The following is a 17429-nucleotide window of genomic DNA, read 5'->3' as shown; positions in this document are numbered from 1 at the left end:
GGTGCTGGTAACTGCAGTTGGAAAGGTCCACTTCTTGAACAAGTGCTTAAAACCTGCTAGTCCTGATGTTTCTGGCTTGCAGAAAGGTAATTTAAGTTGTACACCCCAGTGATCTTTAGCGTCAAGAAAGAACTGACTGGAAGCTGGAAGTTCATTCCCTTGTGTTAAAACAAAAACCTTGAAGACTGAAAAGGGGAATGCATGGAATGCATTAAAGCAAGAGATACGCATGTTTATTTCTAATGACATAACATTTTAAAACTGATTTAATGATGAAACAATGACAGTTACTAAAAGTATCTTTCAAAGACATTTCATGTTGTACATACCCGATGATCCAAGGAAAGGTCAAGTTTATTCAGATACCTAATTAGCTGCTTGAAGTGTGTGCATAGGGAGCAAGGACTTGGCTTCTACCCAGCAGTACAACTTGAATTTTGCCTTTTCAGGGGGAAATGAGTCCAAAGTTCAGGCTCTTTCCCTCTAAGTGTGTCATAAACTGAAACATTAGGGTCTGATCTTTAAGCTTAATAAGCTTCCCTTCAGAAGTCAAGTAGTACTGCCTAACTTTTAGTTTAGGAATCCATTTGCTAATTAGGCTAGCAGATATACCTGATAAGTCAAGTTGCCTCTGAATTTCTACAGCCACTTGAAATGTTTTAGGCATGGTGCTGTGGGGAGAGAGGTGGGAAGGTGCTGCAGGGATGCACAGTTTCTGCAGGAAGTCTGAAGGGAATACAGAGGGTGGTATTTATCTGAGCAAATACTGGTTGACTGTCTTGGATGTGAATGTCTGAATTTCCTTTGTAGTTAGGAGAGCCCAGGATGCAGTTTCCCTGACCTGTTTAAAGCATCTTGGATGCAGCCATGTATGCGTGTATACATGGCCGGCTGAGGTGCATGCTACAGAAGTTTTCTAGATATCTTTAAGTCTTGTAACAGCTTTTCCATCTTTGACAACTGATAGTAAACACATGGAATTAAAATTGGTTTACCTCATTAAAAGGGAAGTATCAGGCAAACTGTGGCACGCGCTTTTCTGCCAGCAAGGGTAACAACAGAGGTATCTGGACTGTGAACTAAAATAACTAAAACATTTCTCTGACAATCCTTTGCTGAGGTTGCTGACTTAAATGGAGACAAAATGGGCACCTGGAAGTGGCAACTAAGCTGTTGCAGAAAAACAGTGGAATTTTTCTCTATATACTTGCCTAGACATCTGATACATTGGAACAAAGTGCAAGTGAACATTGAGGGGTGAGCACCGCAGCAGGATGGAGCAAGCTTGCTTTTATGTATCAGGGAATAAAGCACATGCTGTCTTCTGGCTTTCCTTACAGAAAATATGATCTAGAGAGCATCATTAGGACTACTTGGTTTGTGTTTTGAAGGCTTATTGTTGCCAACCTTGCAAGGGTCTGCAAATATGCTTGTGAGTTTGACCGACTGCTTTGAAATCTGAAGAAAATAAAGGAAGCCATCTGATTTCCTTTCTAAATGACTGCCTCTCAGATTTCTTCTGGCTTGCAGAGGAATACCTTTGATAAACCTCAAGATTGTGCAATGCAGAAGGAAGGGAAACAAGCCTGTGTCCTTTTCTCCCTGCAGGCTTGTGTTCTTGGTGTTGCAGACCGTCATGTGAACCTCCTCTTCTACAGCAGGAGCGGTTCTCGCTACAATGCCTTGCCTTAGACTGTCAAATACATTTCCTTATATCCTAATATAAAAATAGATCAGGAGAAGGCAGGGAACAGTTGTAGCAATGGGATAGAGTGCCATAGAAGTTGAAAACAAGCTTGTCTTGTCCTGAAATGCTGATCTGCTGTTTGGTTTGTCATGAATCTCTCTTCTGTTCTTGAGGTCCCTTACTACCAAAAGATGTCTCATTGAGGTCCTCAGACTTTCGCTCTTACAGGATTATAAGGGCAGATCCTTTAGTCTGTCCTTCAGAAAGCTCAGAAAGCACTTTGAGAGAGAAGTGCCACCACTCTTCGTGTTGCAAATCAAGCATGAGTATCATATGAGCAAGTACACCAGTTGAGCTCTATGTGTCAGCAAGAGTTTTCTCTGTAAGCATCAGGAAATAATTTTTTAATCCTGGTATCATAAAGTTAACGTCACAAGGAAATAACTACAAAATTGATAAAACTATGGCTGAAAGTAGGTGTTTATAAATGATAATTCCTCATGATTAAAAGTCTAATAGTAGAATTAAGTTGCATCTGAGTAAAACACAAACTGCTCATTGTATCGCTGTCTCCAGAGGTTTGGAAACAGAATTCTTTATTGACTCAGATGTATCGTTTTTATAGTCATTAGAATGATTCACTGAACCACATAGCAGTGGACAGCAAAATAGCAACTATGTAGCCATAATTAGTACCTGGGGGAAAAAAATCTTAATTACCCATAGAAAGCTGCTAATGATGAAGCCTGAGATGAATGATGAGCTAGTGATGGGTTCTGAGATCATCTGCTATCTTGTGAAAAGATTTTTGTTGAAGAGTGACGCTGTAATTCCCTTTGCTACCCAGTTAAACCTCCATGTGCTCCAAGAAGTTGTTCTGTCCCTTTCTGTGCTCTGAGGACAGATAGATAATCTGCACTGTGGAATGCTGATGTCTCCATTTTGTGCATCTTGGTATTCTGAATTAAAGAAGATAAAGATCCCAATGTTCAAGTTAAATTGAGTGTAACTTTCGGTATGAAAACTTCATCTCTGTGAAGCGTAGTAAGTTGAGCATAGCTGTACGTGAGATATTGCAAGTTGGGTACGCAGTAAGTCTTATCTAATTTGGTATGACTGACAACGTTTCATTACGAAATTTCTTGAACCCTTTTGTGACAAAACCTGAAGTCTTTTGTGACAAAATCTAAACTAATTTATTCTGTAGGTAAGACTGAGTAGATCTATGTAGAGACAAGCTTAGGTAAATGCTAGGCTTGTGGTAGGAGCGGATTAGATGCTGCCAGCTGTTCAGCATTTAATAATTAAGCAAAGTACATAAGCAGACATTTTAATGGAAAAAGATGAGTTAAAGAAACTATGCATCTAAAATTCTAACGGAGAATTGCAGCTCTTCATGAGTTGTTCTTGACCCCGTCAAACTGTTTACTGATAGCTTGTGCAGACAATTTTGAGTATTGAGAAATTCTTCCTGTTGAGATAAACTGCACTGTGCTGCCAGTGGCTGTCATCGTGGAGATGCCACGTTAGAGGGCAGCTGCAGAATCGAGCTTGCACAATGCCTTGCTTGTGGAGCAGTTGTTTGACTTGCTTGCTGGCCAGTTGCATCATTTCTGTCTCCTGGGTTTGAGGGGAAGTTGGCTGCAGATGAGAATTTCATCTGGGCTTTCCCTCTGCTTATTGCAAGGAGAATAAGGATGGGGACGGGGACGGCAGGCAGGTGGTGGTGAACCGAAGAGAGGGCATGGCCTCTTCGGAGAGGCCAGCTGTTCATGAGCCCACCCGTGCTCAGTTACTCATCTTCTTGGTAAACTGCCTAGTGTTGTAAAGCTGGAATTTTAAGGCTAGATTAAATACCACAGCTCTTGTCTAAGAAGTAAAAGGATGAGTAAAAACTCAATTTGGCAATGGTTTTTGCCTTGACAATTGCAATGGCATTTGAAACTGATGTGCTGTGACTGCACTAGTCAGTGTTTATGGGACGTTCCACTTCATGTAGCGAACTGTCTATTGTATGAACAGAAGTATGACAGCTTTATTTTTTGAAATGGCTTTCTGTCTGAAAACCTGTTCCTCTTCTGTTTTGACAGTGGAAAACTCTTTTCTTTACCACTCCCACATAATATCATAAATAACAAATTATCTATGCAAATACCCTTTGGCTACTTCTGGACAACTTGAGTTGAGCTTTCAGCCACCTGGGACTTGTATTCTAAACACTTGTAAAACCCATTCCTCCCAACCCTTAACCTTCTGTCCTGTTCCTCCAGGGAGAGGGAGAGTCAGGAAACTTGAAGGATTTTGCTTACAACTCCTCTGCCATAGTGTATCGGTGCTTTGAGTTACCATAGCAAGTACAGCTGGAGGAGTCATCCATCCTGTTGCCCTTGCCCAGTGTTGCCCTTATTCGATTCATTTATTTCTTTGTAGTCATTTTGACCTCTATGATTCTGAACAGAGTCAAAAGGTTAAACCATAATCTTCTCCAGTAAGATTTTGCAAGTGCTTTTTCATCTTAAAATCACTGTCCATCAATTTAGTGAACTGCTTCCAGCAGACTTTGCCTTGCTTCTGCTCATGACACTTCTCCTTTTGGTCTCAACAGATGTTTATTTTCCTAAAACCTAAGGACAGTGGATACACTAGAAGCACCAGCATGGAGGATGCTACAAGGAAAAGCTTAGCAAACTAAAAAACATTTTGGCGTTTGTTCCAAATGAGGGCATACTAGAGCTGAGCCTTTTTTGAGGTATGCACCCTTGAGTAATCAGTTAATCAAATCCTTGCTACTGGTGTCAGGCTCTCTCGTCCTTTTAGGCTGAAGTGTGCTAGCAGCGTATACACATCTAGACTGCAGTGTGTCTCCCTGCGTCCTCCTCCCTGCAGTGCTCCGAGATGGAGTTAGCACATCAGTAAACGCAGTTGCACGCAGTTCCTTGGCCCCTGCCTCACGGACATCATGTTTATGTTGTAATTCTCTCTGAAAATGTTGCCTGATCTTTCTGGGGAAAGAGGTGATAGGAGCTAAATTGTCAACTTAATTTTCCTCATGAGCATAGGTCAAAGGCCTGGAATAAAACCTGTGGGACAAAGTTCAAGCCAAGCTGTTGTTTACACAGTCCTGCATGCTTCTTGGGCATGGGCTGAGACAAGGCAGTGGGGTGTTAATGACTTAGGTTTTAAATTTCTTGTGTCCCTTTTGGAAGCCTTGCTTTAGTGGGATACTGTTGCATGTACTTATCCCGAGGGGGTAGATAGCTGAATCCAAGACTGGAGAGCTTCCCTGTGGCTCATCTAGGAAAGCAGGCATCCTCTTGTGATCACAAACACATCATTACTGGAAGGCTTGTTACAAAGCTTGGAGGAGTTTGGGAGGAGAGTCTTGGAATGCTGGTTTTGTCTGGGTTTTGTTTCCTCTTCTTTCACTGTTAGGAGGAAAGCAGTAATTAATACAGCTGGATGTTAAATGCAGCATTTTCTGTTGGCTCCGACTTCTTTCTGGTATTCAGTTTCCAGACTTAGCACAGACAGACGGTAGCAGTCAAGTCTTTCAGTTAGTTTAGGATCCTTCTTAGGAGGAAAAATGTTCAGTGATGATCTGTGGTTAACTTACATCTTCAAGATAAGAAAAGCTATAACAGCCTAATATAGGAATAGTTAACTTTGTTTTAAAACAGAGTGCTTAATGTGCTGGTATTGGCAAAGAATCTGCAAGCATGAACTCTGGGTAGCAACTTCATAAGCTTATAGCTGAAGAAGAGCTTGAAAGTTCATTCACTTGCTAAGTGGTGTCCAAAATACACAGTTTCAGAAAGTTGCTGGGATGCATAGTCTCAGTTCTAAGTCTGTCCTTATTAGGATGATTTCACAGAATCACAGAATCATATAGGTTGGAAAAGACCTTTAAGATCATCGAGTCCAACCATAAACCTAACACTGCCAAAACTACCACTACACCATGTCTCTAAGCACCTCATCCAAACGTCCTTTAAATACCTCCAGGGATGGCGACTCAACCACTTCCCTGGGCAGCCTGTTCCAATGCTTGATAACCCTCTCGGTGAAGAAAAATTTCCTAATATCCAGTCTAAACCTCCCCTGGCGCAGCTTGAGGCCATTTCCTCTTGTCCTATCACTTGCTACCTGGGAGAAGAGACCGACCCCCACCTCTCTACAGCCTCCTTTCAGGTAGTTGTAGAGAGCGATGAGGTCTCCCCTCAGCCTCCTTTTCTCCAGGCTAAACAGTCCCAGCTCCCTCAGCCGCTCCTCATAAGATTTCTGCTCCAGACCCTTCACCAGCTTCGTTGCCCTTCTCTGGACACGCTCCAGTACCTCAATATCCCTCTTGTAGTGGGGGGCCCAAAACTGAACACAGTTCACTGAACACAGTGGGGGGCCCAAAACTGAACACATTTCAGATATGCATGGTTGCTTCCTGCCCCCCCCCTTGCTGGAGCAACAGCTTAAAGTGCAGTGTTCTCTGTAAACTCATGCACAGTGAGTATGACACCTTTAGTTGCACTGTTAGATGTGTCAGAAAATGGCATCTAAGAACTTGATTTGAGAAAAAGCAACTCTTAAAAGGTTGTGTGCTGGTTGGTGTTTTTGGGGTTTGTCTGGGGTTTTTAGCATTGTATCTTGAATAAACTGGTATGATTGATAGGAGTCGGCAAAGAGATAAGCATGGCAGAGCTGGGCAGTGATGTTAAAATAAACCAAGCAGTGAGTTGATGAAGGTTATGGCTGTTGGAAAAATCCCCAAATGATGATGTCTGTGTAACGTTTTCTTCCTTCCTACTGGAGAAGTAAATCTTGGAAGTGTTCAGTTAATGAAGGAATTGACTGCACATGTAATTATAAATATTAAGCCAAACTTCCCTTGCATCACTTTCATCCTCGTACTTTGTCTGACTTGCAACTTTTTAGACTGTCTTCAACAAAATGGCTTGCTAAGTATGGTGATAATAATAGAAAGTCAAATGTGAACAAGTCAAGAGCCTTGTATGATGAAGCAAAAATGGGGGGGTTGGAAGTGGAAAACTGTTTTTAATATCTCCTGAAGGAATGCTTAGGAAAGAACTTTTTCTACAGGAAAGTATAAACATAGCATGGTCTAAGCACTGCAAGTGGGCAATCTTTATCCAAAGCAATTGATTCTTGAAAATAGTTTTACTATACACTAGTTCATCCACAACATTGGTTACTCATGATGTCATTGAGAGGATTCCACTGAGTAGGATAGTCTTGAGTCTAAATTTTAACTTGAGGTCGTATTTTGTTTGTGCTTCTTGCTGATGAGAAGAGTATAATAAGGAGCGTGAAGAATATGCTAATGTCCAAAAGCAGCTAATGCACTTGGCAGTCTTTGTAAGAGTGTATTTGTCCAGTAAACATGATGTAATAGGATCTAGTAGATTCCCAAATGTAGAAGATACACTGTAATGGAAGTTGTTTTAAGACTGCAGTAATGCTTTGAAAAATCTTCAGTTGCAGAGCCTTAAAGGTGCTTTGTATGGTCAATGTGTGCGATTCGCTTTTACCATCTTCTAAAATCTTTCAAGACTAAATTAGTTTTCATTTTTTCAGTCTGCTACTTAAGTGCAACATTTGCATTACTCTTTATTGGGGGATGTATGATCAGATCAGCATAACGGAAATTGGGAACGTTGTCTGCAAAAGCAGCAGTTAAATTGCTTTCAAAAGAAAAAATCCAATGATGCCCCCTCAATCACTATGCCTCACTAAAATACAGCATCCACCAGTCTGTTGTAGTGTGGCATTAAGAGGATTGATAGAAGAGGAGAGCATATTGATCTCAAGAGTTTTGAGATCATCCTTTTGTCATGGGAAAGATGTCCAATCCCCTAGTGAAACCAAATTTGGCTAATTCCGTCCAAGTTCCTAGTTTTCTGTGCAGTGACTGAAAATTATTTCTAGTTTTCCTTGCTTCTTGACAGAAGAACCTTCCAAGTATAACAGTTTGTTAAATTTAGTTGTATGAGGATTGCACACTGCTACTTTTAGATTTGTTTTAAACTAGAGGAGGCACTTAAATGACGCAGTGTTAAAAACAAAAGCAGAACACGTGCCGAGTAGATATTGCACTACTTCTTACATGTTCAGGAGACCCAGTTACTAGGAATAGGCACTTAATTTAAAAATAGGTCAGTTGTCATGTATAGATGTTTAAATGAACTGTACAAAGCTCATATTGGCTCTTCTAAAAACATCAGTGTGTCTACTAGTAAGTGTAAAGTGATAACAGCCTGAAGACTTGTTTTGATACCAATTATCTTTTCCTTGCTTTACAGGAAAATCTTCACTGACGATTCAGTTTGTGGAAGGACAGTTTGTTGATTCATATGATCCAACCATAGAGAACAGTAAGTAAATAACTGACAAGCTGTTCTTCTATACCTCACTAACTTTTGTCAGAAGCCATTGTGGTTATACATGTTACTTATGTGGACATTTACATAGTAACGTTAAAGCTCATTAATTAACTGTTAAGTTTTCTTAATCTTTTAAACCAATGCTAACCAAGCTTACAGTATGGCAGCATGGAAATCACTGTGTGCATATTTCTCCAAACATCTAAACTGTCTTTTAACACTAAATGAAGGAAAACCGAATCAATCTGGCTAAAATGCATCTCCTTCTTGTATTGTATGTATGTTATTGGACATCTGCTTCCCCCAATACAGTCGAGGCACTTCAAATTAAGTATGTCTTACCTATATGAAAATGTGCCACTATATACAAGTATTCCAAAGTCTCAAATGTCTCATTTGATCAGTATATCCAGATGAACACAAAGCCAGCAATACCAGTCCAGGAGCAAATGACTACCTTAGAAGGCAGACGTGCTGTGGCCATGATAACATGATAGTCTTTTAAATTACTCATTTCCAGCTGCTTGATAACAAGCCTGGTACACAATGAGCTTGCTGCAAATGCTGGGTGACTTCTCAAGTGTCTTTTTTCTCTTAGCGGTTTTTTTAGTATTAGCGCTTTTGTGAATAGCTAGCATAGCAGGTAAGTAAAGATACTAATACTAAAAATGCTGCCAAGAGCAACAAGTCATTTCAGAGGTGAATTACCCAGTATTCGTTACAATCCAACCACCTCTTTCTGAGCTAGCAGTGGTCATAAAGTACTTGAGCAGCTGTGGTGCTGGGCTGAGTAACTTGATCATATTGGCTTACTTTAATCATGGCAAATAAAACTTTGGTATCATGATCGTAACCCTGGAGTTCTTGTATTTTAGTGACTTCTGAAATGCGGTGGTAGCACACATTTTTACTGTTTCAAACTTGTGCAGTAAGATGTTAAGCCTATGTGATACTCGTTTGAATGAAGTAATCAGCAGAAGTAAGTTTGAATGAAGTAATCAGCAGAACAAAGTTTCTTTTGGACATATATGGTAACTACGAATCAGTAGCTATCAGGATATTTTACTCAGGATTATTTTATTGCTTAGAACTAAAATTCAAATGCTACTTTCTGAGAAGCTCTAAATTTGCTTTAGCGAGTCAGGGTGGATAATTTACCCCTTGACCTGAATGATCTGTTAGTCCTTATACGGATGTCATTAATATTAACGCTTTCCAACATCCCTTTTTACTTCGTTAGAATTAATAAAGGTTTATGTAATAAATAAGGTTTGGTTTGAATTAAAGCTGCTAACAAAACATTGGGGATTAAGTTTCTGTATTTTAAATCTTAATATCGCTTGGGACAGGTTATTTTTCACTGTGCTATATAAATGCAAATTATTTAAAGCAGTCTTTTAGTTTTATGCAGGTATATGGGAATGAATAAAGCTTGAGAGACATGGGGTCAAAATCTCTCCAAAATGCTGAGTCTGTATCTTGTTTTAGGATTTTGACACCTTGGTACAGGTTGGCTTGTTTAATCCCTTGCAAGCTCTTGTCATCCACAAAACCTATTGTCTGTAACTGCTGTTAGTAACTCTGTAGTTGTATGTCTCACACTGGTAGCATTTCTTAACTATATGAAAATACACTCTGGATGAATTCTGCTCTTATTTGACTCTTGTAGCCTGCACTGCTTGCTTGATCTGAATTCTAAACATTGAGTGTGTCATGGCCATGAAAACTTTGTTGGGTGGGGTCATCTTGAAAAGGCTTAATTTTTCACTTGATTTCTTATTTGTTTGGAAAATAAACAGCATTATTCATTTGGTGAAGGTCTTGTGATCTGCAGCATGGCTGGAGGAATTTGCTTTCTGAAAGGTATAGAATTGAAGGGCCCTTCTTGCATCAGAATGCTTTGCTGGGAAGTAGGGATTGAAAATGTAAAAGATGTGCCCTGAGGTTCAAAACAGTAGGAAGTCTGTCCCATCCTTAAGCCCTGTAAGGCCTGACAGGATGTTTTAAAAATGCTTCTGTGTAGAACAGAAGAGGTAACACTTTCAAACTTACCACTAACTAAAATTTAAAATATATTGAAGGGATCTTTTTTTCAAGAAAGGCATGTGAAACTAGTTTTGATGAGATTAGTATAAAATCATTCTTTTGACTTAAGTTCTTAATCTTTTTAAAATGCTTTTTCTAAATATAAATCTTTGCTCAGTCCAGTCTTTTGACACTCCCAGCTGTATGTTCCTGATTGTGCGCAGGGTCATAAGACACAAAGTATGTAATCAACTCTTTTTATTGTTTTCCTACCTTGTAATTTTGAATCTGGTTGATCATGCTGGCAAAAGGAGTTGAGAAGTCCAGATTCCTGTACAAGGGGCAGTGTTGGAGAATGTTGCATTTTTCCAATGCTTTATAGCAGGTCATAAAACCTTTTCAGTTTCATCTAGTGACTGGGTCTACTTTAGTGTCACAAAACTTGGAAATGAAAAAAAACCACAGGCTAAAGAATAGTCTGGCCTATGTGATTTCTGGTTTGTCTCCAGAAAATTGTTACTGATAATTTATTACAGTATTCTACCAGCACTGATGAAAGGGTAGAAAGCTGCAGTACTGCTGGTAGCTTAATCTTCATGATTTTTGTCTTCAAATAATAAAACTTGCACAAAAATTGAGTCTAAAGCTAAATTGTATAGAAGGCAAGCCATAGTTAAGCTCTTACAGGAACAAGTTGCATAGCATATAAGCCTTGAACAATAGGAATAAGACCTAATATTCTAGTAGTTCCATATTTCCAGTACAAAAATCTCTACCTTCTTTGGAAGTGGTAAAGGGAAAATAAGCTGCATCAGGTTTCACTTAGTGTTTCTCAACAAAGTCAACACCCCTTCACTGCTGCTTTTCACCCTTTCCTTTGCTTATATTACATTAGAACCAGAAAAGTTAATTTAAGTTAATGACCATGTTGAATTTAGTTGCTTCTACTAAACTTGTGTATCAGGAAGAGTAATTTGTAGCATTTTGTGGCAGCAGCAGAGGTGAGAGTTAATTGCTTAGCAAAATAGAATTTCCCTTTCTGAATGTCCCAACAGGATTGACACCACAATGGGTGGCTATTCTTGAGGCAGACAGATTGAGAAACTAGTGGAACGATTACTTGCAGGAGTGTTGGAAAGAGAAGGAAGATCCTTGCAGAGCAGGAGTGTGTGGAGGGAGTCTGCGTGGACGCTGAGCTGGATGGGGCTCTGAAGGCAGATCAGCTCGGATGCGCTAGGACCAGAACCATTTAAAGCTCCAAAATTTTACTGGAATAAAAACTAGAATCTTAATTTGGAACTCAAAGCAAATAGGTCAGAAGGAATAGATAACGAAGATGTGCACATAACTCCCCCCACCCCCGTCTTTGCAGGGATGTCTTTGGTTATCATTAATTCAGTGATTTTGTGTTGCAAAAAAGCTGACTTGACTGCCCAAGTCTCAAAGACGTTTCCTCCAGCTCCTCTGAGGCCTGCCTGGCTGCTTTTTGCTTTTCCTTGCAGTTTCAGAGAGGCTTCTAGCACTGTGCCGTGCTCTGTCTTCCTTTCTCCCCTAAACAGGCTCAGTAGCTCCCTAAGGGAAGGAACAGTCTTCCCCCAAGGGCTTCCTATCTCTGTCCCATGTTTTTTAATACAATTGTGAGTAGAAGCATATTAGAAAGCGGGAGGGGGCTGGAAGCACCCTGGTAGTTGTGGAGGGAATACCTACAGGTTTAGATGGGTCTGCTAGAAGCATCTTTAAAGCTAAACTTTTTCCATGCATGCCATGGCAGCTGCACTGGAAGGGTGAAGTATGCTTCTTCCCAGGAGTTGCTGATGAGCAGCCTTCTCAAGGGGTGGAAATGAGGCTTCTGAGAAAAATTAAAAATAGCTCTGTTGCATTACACATCTCGGTGTTGTAAAAGATGCCCTGGCAGATTAGTGATAGGCATTGACTTTGGAATGAAAACAAGTAGAAAGGGATGCAGAAGGTAGTAACTGATGAACCCTTGCAAGGTGGTTGTATTTAGCTACCAGACAGTAGCTCCGGGAATAAGCGCTCTCATGCCTTTACTCAGTGGCACTATTGATCTGAAAGTCTGCATTCATATGCTTGGTACTGATTTCTTATCATAATGTCTTGTTTTCACTGCAGCTGTCTTTTGAGTTGTGTATGGAAATCATCTCATTCATGTTAGTCTAATTGAAATATACTTGATCTTGGGGTAACGATGATCAGCAGCTAATGGAGTTGCTACATAAGTTACACTTCTGCTGAAGTGTAGCAGCAGTCAGGGCCACGCTTTGCATATAATTTTACCAGGACATTGTCTGACAGCAAAATGGCTTTAGTTCTTTGCAACGCAGCTGTTGACTGCTGCACCCTGAACTGTACACATAGATCTGTTTGCTGTGCTGTGCTGTTCACTGCAGCCCCGAATTCTCCAAGTTTCAGCAATGCATCAGAACTAGAAACAATTGTAGATGAAGGTGGGAATTGCAGCTTTTGTCATATAGCTACACTCGAGTTACGCGTTGCAAGCTGTAAGCATGTCCTGTTCCGAGAGCTGTGTGCTTCGTGGACCTACAACAGGCTTTATTCATGCTTCAGCTGATGAGCAGCGTTTCGCAGATGCTCACGTTATGACTAGGACTGCAGCGATTGTTCATGGCTGCTGAAACCTGTCCTTGGCATACCAGGAAGAGCCATACTGTGCCGTGATCCTGTTATCGGTTGTTTGTCTTGCTTATGGGCGCACCAGAAGGCAATGCGTCCCAGGATGGTAGGTGATGGAACTGGAAGTGAAGACTTCCTCTGGATCAAGGGGACCTGTGGATCACTAATCACCTTTAATACAGCTGCAGCTTTTTCCCAAGATGAAATTCGTACCAGGAATATTTTTAAAAAGCTTCAACAAACAAATGGGAGTCATTAATTATGACTGCATCAAAGCAGATTTGTGTTCGTGCAGTGGGCTGTTCCTAGTGCTACAAGCCTCTGCACTGAACGAACAGTTCTCCTCACCCAGCCTGTGGTGACTCCTCCACTGTTTCCCTTCCCCTGGCTCTGTCACACTCTGCTTCCAGTACTGATGATGATGTCTTTGCTGGGTCTATTCTAGGCTTCTAGAATAGTCTGAAAAAGCTGCCATCTGTCTCTGTCCCTTTTTAAATATTAACCTCATGAGGCTCTTGAAGTTACTTTGATTGCAGAGTGGTTTGTGTTTGTGAAGTGTCAAGAGACTAGAGACTGTTACTTTTAATAATACCTGTTAATGCAGTACCTCTCCAGTTGAGTCTGTTTTCCCTCTGATTTGAAGCAGTGATACCGTCTATAGCAACGCTGCGTGTTAACATCTGTTCAAACAAACGGTTGCTTCTGTCCCCACCACAGTATTCATCCAAGGCAAAAAGCTGTTGTGGATTCTTGCTCCATAACCCTAAAATTTTGTGCAGCGATGATAACAGCGTCCAGACAGTGACTTGATAGCAGTTTGCATGCACGTGTGCTAAAGCAGTTTTCTTAGGGGATAGACAGGGTAAGGTAGGAGCTCTCTCTTTGAGGCTCCATTTCAAATTGCACTTGCCAGTATTGTAATGGAAACTGTAGGTATGCTTTACACTGTTTATTTAGACACTCTGCATTAGTTTGGCTTTGCTGTTTGAATTATTCCTTTTTTTAAAAAGGGTGCTTTGATTTACGAGGTGGGCTGAAACCTCCAGTTTCAAATATTTCAGCCCACTTACTCAAGATAATACTCACATTGTGGACACTTGACAGGGCAACAAGCATTGGCAGGGAGGAGGAAAGCTGGCAAACTTCAGCTTCTAGGAGACCCTGTACAAAACCCAGAAGGCGTAGGCAGGAGACTGCACAGCGGGATTGAGAACATTAAACTTTGCAACTTCAGGAAGCTGTTGGACAATTGAGAGTATTATGAACAGGTTGCTGCAGTGATGAGCAGGGAGATAGCTAACACTGCAGTGAAAGGTGAAGCTTCTTAGGACTGTTAGTATTTGGGAAAACCACCTCAACCAGAGGACAACACAAACTTTACTCAGTATATCAGTACTATCCAGTGATTGTGTCTTGAGTGCAACTCTAAGGCCAAAGTGAAGCTCTGAAGCCAGATTTGTGTGCTCTGCTTGGTACATGTAGTGCTTGGTAGTACATCATTCCTACAAGAGCTGTGACACTGTTTGCTTTTGCAGTTGCATAATATGAACACTGAGTAAGATTCCTCAGCTCACAGTGCGTTGGCATTTCATGAATCTGAGGAAGAGAAGCAACGCTCATCGCTTTCAGGGACTGAATGTCCTTCCTGACTGAGTACTGGATAGGCTGGTAGCAACATGGTGAGCTTCTAGCTAAATTCTCGTTGTGTACGTTTAGTATATTTGTAAGTTAGGCTGTGTGTGGTTTAGCCCTCAAAGAAGTTTTTTTTAATCCAGATCATTTACCTCATAGTATTTATATTTGGGAAATTGATTTTGCTAAACTGCTTGGAAACTGAGGAAAATATCCCATAAAAAGTTCAAAGTTAGCTTTGATGCTAATTGTATTTAAGTGTCTTGTGTTACCACAAATTACAGTTTCCTGGAAGTCTCTTAGAAGGAAAGAGTAAAAAGGTTTTTTGCATGCATTTCCAAGTAAGTAGAGGAGAAACTGCTGCATCCAATGTGAGAATCTTCTGAAATTTGAAATTTTGAAGTAAATTTCTTAGTTTTGTTGTCTGTAATATGCTAGTTAAGAGTATACCCACCTGATCTATCCTTTTACTGCTACTTTAAAGCCTATAACTGAAGTTCTTTTTCTTAGTGCCCTGGCTGACAACAGCATAGATGAGTGACTTCTGATCCCTTCCTTGTTTATAATTCTGAAATGTGTATTTATTTCTTATTTGTTCTAGCTTTTACAAAACTGATCACAGTAAATGGCCAAGAATATCATCTTCAGCTGGTTGACACTGCTGGCCAAGTAAGTTATCTTTCTTTGAAGCTTTCCTCAGAGTTAAGACAAGTATTCATACTCCTGTAGAGCTAAATTGGTAGCAACCATGTGCTTAAAGCTGAAGTTTAACGTAAATGATTCTTCTTTGTCATTTAGTCACCAAAGAGCAAAGTTTCTGGGGGGTTTGTTTTGTGGGGGGTTTGTTTTGTGGGGGGTTTGTTTTGTGGGGGGTTTGTTTTGTGGGGGGTTTGTTTTGTGGGGGGTTTGTTTTGTGGGGGGTTTGTTTTGTGGGGGGTTTTCTCCTGTCTATTGAATGTGTGCCTAAAAAAGTGAAGAAGGAACCACGTTAACTCTGATGTACTAAAAGTTCATAAGTAGCTTGCTTGCTATTTACGGACTAAACTAGCAGTCTTGCTTTAGATGGAAAATGTCACTTCAATAAACCATGGAGAAGTTTTTCATGACTTTGTGATTTGTGTGCTCCAGCTGCACCACCGTGACTTATATCCATGAAATAGTCATGCGGAGTAGACAGAAATGTGTCTAGGTAGTACTTACCGAGCTACCAGTAAACTGCTGGAGTTTGTTTACATTTTTAAGTAAGTGATGATTCATGCATGCTTCTGAGCTTCACGTCACGACGGGGAGTGCAGGAGGAGACAGTGAACTCATGTCCCGTGGCATGGTCAGTAGCTTCATGAAGTACAGGTGTTCATTATATAGTGCTGCTTGACCAAACTTGCCACGCACGTTCCATGCACAGGAGTGCTCCGTCTTTTGAAAGACTCTATATTAAAAAAGGAAAGAAAAAAAAAAGGGGGGGGGGGGGAACCCAACACAAAAAAAAAATCAAACCAGAAAACAGACTGTTAAACCCCTGTATTTTTACCTTAAACTTTTTATTGCTTACATGTTCTTACCTTCTGTGAGTTCTGATATTATTATGCCTTTGGGTTTTTCCAAACTATGAGTAGTGTTAAGTAATCTTAGTGTTGTAAAATATGCTGCCAGTACTTAAGACTTTAAAGCTGCAGGACACTTGCTCATAGTTGGGATGCTATTCAGAAGGGTTGTAACCTTCTAGGGATGTTTGATTGCTTTCTTTGAAGAGAGCTACATGACTTAAGAATAACCATGCTGTATTTATATGATGTCAGCTTGTGGTGCTAATCAGCAACGCTACATCCACTTATAATCTGTCAGAGGTGTCTGAAGTGATTAAAAACCCAATACTAGCGACACGTGCTGGGGCAAGATTGTTTGATGGGGAATATTCTGCAGAGGAGAGCAGGGTTGAGATGGGCAGGCTGTGAAGTGTGAGCAGCAGAGCAAGCTCCATAGGCTCCAATATAAGTGTGCTTGCCTTACATCTCCAATGGTAGCATAGTGATAAAAATAAAATTTCTCTTTGAGGAAGAAATGACCACCTGGGAAGGCAGTGTAACTTCACTGGTAACATACCTCTATTGCTGAGGTTTATTTTCAGGGTTGATTTAATGTTGTATGGTATTGCAAAACCAAAACAACTTCTTTCCCAGCCTGTGGTTATTTTCAGATTTGATTCTTCCTATGAATGACTTGAACTTTGAGTTCTGGCTCACAGGGTTAGAGGGGAGAGATGATGTCGGGTTATGGAAGGTGTGGCTTGAACAGATTTCTTTCTTAAGTCTGTCTTGCTTAATGATCCATAGGGAGTCCTCATGTATACGGCATAGCAAGGATTATATTGTAGATTTGTTAGACACTTGAAAACTTGGCTATGACTTGAAAAGTTATAGCTATATTGTTTTATCACTTGGCACAAGTTCTTAATATGACCCACAAGTTCCAGGAAGCATAGCAGCTTTTCTTCCTTCTCCTAACAAACTAAAAATTAAGTAATGAATTAGAAACAGTTGAGGTTATGGCACTTATTTTTCTTGGTACTCCTCTTCTGTCCCATGCCTCTTTACCTTTCATGGTTATCTGTGCAGATTTGCGTAGTTCAGTTAAACAGGAGTCTTGGTACAGGATCACAGAAGAGGAGCGCAAAAGGAAATCTTACCTAACACCAAATTCCAGCAGGGGCAATCCTGAGAAATTCTGGGTAAAGTCAAACAACTACAGAGTTGCACTTTCACCTGTTTTACATGCAGATTAGCTCAGATCCCTTCTGTATTGACTTTGGGATTACACGCCAACTGAAGTGGCAGTTTGGCATTTCAGCGAAGATGGGGGAGGGCTGCCCTCCGGGTGTAGCAATAACAGCAAATAAGGGCATCTTTTGTCAAGTGTTATTCTTTCAAACTTTTTTGGCTGAATCTGAAGTTGATTTATAAAGGGTTTTTCCTCATTTGTCAGTTATGGAAGTTTGATTCCTTTTGGCTGTCTAGGTTTGAGCTGTGTGATTGCACTGT

General features: G+C 40.5%; 1 protein-coding gene across 2 annotated transcripts in view; it reads left to right on the top strand.

Annotated features, from left to right (window-relative positions):
* The window catches only part of RHEB (Ras homolog, mTORC1 binding), a 43743-nt gene that overhangs the window by 12500 nt on the left and 13814 nt on the right, over positions 1 to 17429 (top strand). For both annotated transcript variants that reach the window (XM_075492346.1, XM_075492345.1), the window contains exons 2-3: positions 7999 to 8070; positions 14993 to 15060. In XM_075492346.1, coding sequence (XP_075348461.1) covers positions 7999 to 8070; positions 14993 to 15060 — 140 coding nt within the window. The remainder of the gene's footprint in view (positions 1 to 7998; positions 8071 to 14992; positions 15061 to 17429) is intronic.

The sequence above is a fragment of the Mycteria americana genome, chromosome 2 (genome assembly GCF_035582795.1).
Source record: "Mycteria americana isolate JAX WOST 10 ecotype Jacksonville Zoo and Gardens chromosome 2, USCA_MyAme_1.0, whole genome shotgun sequence".
NCBI lineage: Eukaryota > Metazoa > Chordata > Aves > Ciconiiformes > Ciconiidae > Mycteria > Mycteria americana.
This window is presented reverse-complemented; position numbering and strand designations above follow the sequence as displayed.